General features: G+C 40.9%; 1 protein-coding gene across 2 annotated transcripts in view; it reads left to right on the top strand.

Annotated features, from left to right (window-relative positions):
- The first annotated feature begins 563 nt into the window (after positions 1–563).
- Positions 564–6,000, top strand: part of LOC133595415 (vesicle-associated membrane protein 3-like) — a 239,557-nt gene continuing 234,120 nt past the window's right edge. For both annotated transcript variants that reach the window (XR_009814603.2, XM_061948111.2), the window contains exons 1-4: positions 564–956; positions 5,434–5,569; positions 5,631–5,789; positions 5,865–5,916. Coding sequence is in view for 1 of the 2 variants with exons in the window: in XM_061948111.2 (XP_061804095.1) it covers positions 955–956; positions 5,434–5,569; positions 5,631–5,789; positions 5,865–5,916 (349 nt within the window). In the remaining variant the exon portion in view is untranslated. The remainder of the gene's footprint in view (positions 957–5,433; positions 5,570–5,630; positions 5,790–5,864; positions 5,917–6,000) is intronic.

The following is a 6,000-nucleotide window of genomic DNA, read 5'->3' as shown; positions in this document are numbered from 1 at the left end:
TGTACAAATGCATTGTATGTATATTTCCTGTACATGTTTGTACCACTAGGTGGAGCCAGAATACCACTAGTGGTACCACACATTGACCTAAACACTGTTTATTATGACGTTTAGTGTGCATGACTGTACAAATGCATTGTATGTATAAATGATTACGTATTTCCTGTACACGTTTGTACCACTAGATGGAGCCAGAATACCCCTTTGACCTAAACACTGTTTATTATGACGTTTAATATGCATGACTGTACAAATGCATTGCATCATACTGGCAGATGCTTCTAATATGTTGACTGACTTTTTAATAATATGATCATAATGTAGCCTACTGTATACAGTACTATACATTACAAATGGATGGAAAATAGGAGAATCCCATGTTTAACAGTCGAGTCAACAACACTCAGTGGGGGCATCCACGCATTGCAGTGACGTCCACTCATCTCCGCCCCCCCTCCCCCCCTCATCCTCACTCCCATCCGAGCCGCAGCACTGCAAAGTACTGTATGTGTGTGTGGGGGAGGGGTGGGGTGGGGGGGGTAGTACCGCACTGTGTTTCTGAGTCCAAGTGGGGAAGGCAAGGTAGGAGAGCATATAGACGCATTACTGCAGCAGCCCACAGCGGCAAAACGCGCGTCACTTTCACGGGGGGGAAAAAACCATCAGATTTAGGAGATTTGTAGGGAAAAGTGATCAAATCTGCATCCTTTCTGGAAAGACTTGAATGCTGGGATTGATTGCATCTTCATGTGGTTTTTCTTCACCGAACTGACCACCTGACTACTTCTTCTTGGTCTCATTGCGACACTTTTTGGAACTCAACTCCTCTCATCCGCCTCGGAAAAAAAAAACAATCCTATGTGATTTTTTGCGGTTTTTATTTTGTTTCGCTTCAGTGCCGGACTTGGAAACAGCGCCTCCTCTGCTGAGTCAGCACAAACAGCTGCATAGAAGATGTGAGTTAATGCGGCGGATTTATTTTTTTTTTTTTTTTTACTACCTCAGCTTTTAGTCAGGGGGTAAAATATACAATTAGAAGGGTAGAAATGTTTATGTTTTCTTTTTAGTCATGTTGAAAAATGTCACGACTCAGTTAAAAATAGTGCGACTAAATGGTGCAATGTGATTGTTTGATTTTAAATGTATATTATAGCTAATTATTGTGGTTGTAGTTTTTTGTATAGTGTAATATAAAATACATATAAAATAAAAATAACACTTTTTTAATCAATTCATTTTCATAGGTCCCTATGTTGTCCAATCCCAAGTGAGGTAAACAAAAACAAAAAAAACATTAAATATTAAACATTAAATTCAAATATTTTATGATTTTTTTGACAATAAAATAAACTAAATCACTCATGAAAGAAAAGCTCCAAACACCGTTTTAGTGCAGATGATTTATGATGGGACAGCTTTAGCCAAACCGGTGACGCTCAAAGCAAGTTTGTCCACAATATTAGGTACACCTGCACTATAAGAAATTCTGCCTTTACTAAAATAATAATTTTGTGTGGTCTGTTTAAAATGGCGTCATAGCGTTTATTCTAACTAAATAATATGATACATCGTATTTTTCGGACTATAAGTCGCAGTTTTTTTTCATAGTTTGGCCGGGAGTGCGACTTATACTCAGGGGCGACTTATGTGTGAAATTATTAACACATTACCGTAAAATATGAAATAATATTATTTATCTCATTCACGTAAGAGACTAGACGTATAAGATTTCATGGGATTTAGCAATTAGGAGTGACAGATTGTTTGGTAAACGTATAGCATGTTCTATATGTTATAGTTATTTGAATGACTCTTACCATAATATGTTACGTTAACATACCAGTTGGTTATTTACAGGTAAAAGCCAGTAAATTAGAATATTTTGAAAAACTTGATTTATTTCAGTAATTGCATTCAAAAGGTGTAACTTGTACATTATATTTATTCATTGCACACAGACTGATGCATTCAAATGTTTATTTCATTTAATTTTGATGATTTGAAGTGGCAACAAATGAAAATCCAAAATTCCGTGTGTCACAAAATTAGAATATTGTGTAAGGCTAATACAAAAAAGGGATTTTTAGAAATGTTGGCCAACTGAAAAGTATGAAAATGAAAAATATGAGCATGTACAATACTCAATACTTGGTAGGAGCTCCTTTTGCCTCAATTACTGCGTTAATGCGGCGTGGCATGGAGTCGATGAGTTTCTGGCACTGCTCAGGTGTTATGAGAGCCCAGGTTGCTCTGATAGTGGCCTTCAACTCTTCTGCGTTTTTGGGTCTGGCATTCTGCATCTTCCTTTTCACAATACCCCACAGATTTTCTATGGGGCTAAGGTCAGGGGAGTTGGCGGGCCAATTTAGAACAGAAATACCATGGTCCGTAAACCAGGCACGGGTAGATTTTGCGCTGTGTGCAGGCGCCAAGTCCTGTTGGAACTTGAAATCTCCATCTCCATAGAGCAGGTCAGCAGCAGGAAGCATGAAGTGCTCTAAAACTTGCTGGTAGACGGCTGCGTTGACCCTGGATCTCAGGAAACGGAGTGGACCGACACCAGCAGATGACATGGCACCCCAAACCATCACCCAACCATGCAAATTTTGCATTTCCTTTGGAAATCGAGGTCCCAGAGTCTGGAGGAAGACAGGAGAGGCACAGGATCCACGTTGCCTGAAGTCTAGTGTAAAGTTTCCACCATCAGTGATGGTTTGGGGTGCCATGTCATCTGCTGGTGTCGGTCCACTCTGTTTCCTGAGATCCAGGGTCAACGCAGCCGTCAAAATTGCGCTCTAGCGCCCCCTAGGAAAAAAAACAAAAACAGACTGCCTGTAACTCCTACTAGGAAGGTCGGAAAGACATGAAACAAAATCTTCTATGTAGGTCTGACTTAGACCTAGTTTTCATAATTGTATATCCTTGGGCTAAAATCAACAGGAAGTTGGCAATTCCCCCTTCAAGACAAAAAAGTACTAAAAACAGTCACTTTTGCCTCTTTGAGCTGTATTTTCACCCTCTTAACATGCTTCAAAACTCACCAAACTGAACACACACATCAGGACTGGCAAAAATTGCGATCTAATAAAAAAACCTAACCCCAAATCTCAAAATTGCGCTCTAGCGCAATTTTTGAATAAAACGCAGAAAAAACTGCTCCTCGGAAGAATAAAATGACAAAACTGCCTGTAACTCCCACTGGGAAGGTCGGAGAGACATGAAACAAAAACCTCTATGTAGGTCTCACTTACACCTACATTTCATAAATTGACAACCCCCAGCAAAAATCAACAGGAAGTTTGCAGGGAGTCCTTATGCAATGGGACATAAGGACCTATTGAATTTGTAAGGTTTTATTATTCTTTATTCTTCCGCCGCCACTTTAAACTGTAATTTGACCCACTTAACATGCTTCAAAACTCACCATATTTGACCCACACATCAGGACCTGCGAAAATTGCCTTTTAATAAAAAACAACAACCCCAAAACTCAAAATTGCGCTCTAGCGCCCCCTAGGAAGAAAAAATAAAACAGACTGCCTGTAACTCCTACTAGGAAGGTCGGAAAGACATGAAACAAAATCTTCTATGTAGGTCTGACTTAGACCTAGTTTTCATAATTGTATATCCTTGGGCTAAAATCAACAGGAAGTTGGCAATTCCCCCTTCAAGACAAAAAAAGTACTAAAAACAGTCACTTTTGCCTCTTTGAGCTGTATTTTCACCCTCTTAACATGCTTCAAAACTCACCAAACTGAACGCACACATCAGGTCTGGCAAAAATTGCGATCTAATAAAAAAACCTAACCCCAAATCTCAAAATTGCGCTCTAGCGCAATTTTTGAATAAAACGCAGAAAAAACTGCTCCTCGGAAGAAAAAAAATTACAAAACTGCCTGTAACTCCCACTGGGAAGGTCGGAGAGACATGAAACAAAAACCTCTATGTAGGTCTCACTTAGACCTACATTTCATATATTGACAACCCCCAGCAAAAATCAACAGGAAGTTTGCAGGGAGTCCTTATGCAATGGGACATAAGGACCTATTGAATTCGTAAGGTTTTATTATTCTTTATTCTTCCGCCGCCACTTTAAACTGTAATTTGACCCACTTAACATGCTTCAAAACTCACCATATTTGACCCACACATCAGGACCTGCGAAAATTGCCTTTTAATAAAAAAACCAAACCCCAAAACTCAAAATTGCGCTCTAGCGCCCCCTAGGAAAAAAACAAAAAAAAGCAGACTGCCTGTAACTCCTACTAGGAAGGTCGGAAAGACATGAAACAAAATCTTCTATGTAGGTCTGACTTAGAACTAGTTTTCATAATTGTATATCCTTGGGCTAAAATCAACAGGAAGTTGGCAATTCCCCCTTCAAGACAAAAAAGTACTAAAAACAGTCACTTTTGCCTCTTTGAGCTGTATTTTCACCCTCTTAACATGCTTCAAAACTCACCAAACTGAACGCACACATCAGGACTGGCAAAAATTGCGATCTAATAAAAATACCTAACCCCAAATCTCAAAATTACGCTCTAGCGCAATTTTTGAATAAAACGCAGAAAAAACTGCTCCTCGGAAGAAAAAAAAATGACAAAACTGCCTGTAACTCCCACTGGGAAGGTCGGAGAGACATGAAACAAAAACCTCTATGTAGGTCTCACTTAGACCTACATTTCATATATTAACAACCCCCAGCAAAAATCAACAGGAAGTTTGCAATTTCCCCTTCAAAACAATTTTTTTTTTTATAAACCGGTCACTTCTCTTCAAACATTATCTCCTCTGAGCGCGTTTGTCGTATCAGCTTCAAAATAACACAGGAGAGAGATTGAACCCTTCCAAATAAAAGTTATCGCAAGAATTTTTCTAACTGCTCCGGTTTTGATTTTATGAGCCTTCAAAGAACCGCTGCGCTGCTGTTTTTTTTAAGATGGCTGCTTAAAAGCAGGAAGCACCAACGTGCCCACACAATGCAGACAAGGTAGGTACACTAGACAAAAGTCTTGGGACACTTCAGACTAAAAGTAGACAAAAGTATTGGGACACTTGGGACTAAAACTTGACAAAAGTATTGGGACACTTAGGACTAGCACCTGCCAAATACGCGGGCCCGACCAATGCTGCTTGCAGCTTTAATTTTAAATTGCCTTTCAAATGTCTATTCTTGGTGTTGGCTTTTATCAAATAAATGTCCCCAAAAAATACGACTTATACTCCAGTGCGACTTATGTTTTTTTCCTTCTTTATTATGCATTTTCGGCCGGTGCGACTTATACTCCGGAGCGACTTATACTCCGAAAAATACGGTAATAGTATTCAAAAGTACGCAAACTAACCCACAATAATAAACATATAGGTGTACCTAATGAGTTGACCAGTGGAAGAGTGCTGACATATTGAACCATTCCTCCCTTCTTCCTGCAGGTCCGCCCCAGATGCTGCCGCCCCAGGTGCTCCAGGAGCCCCCGGTGCAGATGGAGCCCCGGGAGGCCAACCCGCCGGGCCGCCCAACACCTCCAGCAACCGCAGGCTGCAGCAGACCCAGGCCCAAGTGGAGGAGGTACAGTACAGAAAGCGTCAAACCGATGCGTCCGGTTCTTCATGAACGCTTGGTCATGCAGGTGGTGGACATCATGAGGGTGAACGTGGACAAGGTTCTGGAGAGGGACCAGAAGCTCTCTGAGCTGGACGACAGAGCGGACGCTCTGCAGGCCGGGGCGTCGCAGTTTGAGAGCTGCGCTGCCAAGCTGAAGAACAAGTACTGGTGGAAGAACTGCAAGGTGGGCCACGTTAAAGCCCGAGTCCTTTGAACACAAGAGGGTGACGTCCATGATGATGTCTTCTTGTCCTTTCAGATGATGATCATGATGGGCATCATTGGAGTCATTGTGGTGGGCATCATATTCTGTGAGTGCACTCACACTACATTACTGTCCGTCCATTCACATACAACACAAACATCTGTCTCTCTATTTAAGTTAAAGTTGAAGT

Source organism: Nerophis lumbriciformis, linkage group LG04 (genome assembly GCF_033978685.3).
Source record: "Nerophis lumbriciformis linkage group LG04, RoL_Nlum_v2.1, whole genome shotgun sequence".
NCBI classification, from domain to species: Eukaryota; Metazoa; Chordata; class Actinopteri; order Syngnathiformes; family Syngnathidae; genus Nerophis; species Nerophis lumbriciformis.
The sequence above is the reverse complement of the archived record's forward strand: the minus strand, read 5'-3'. Positions and strand labels throughout refer to the sequence as shown.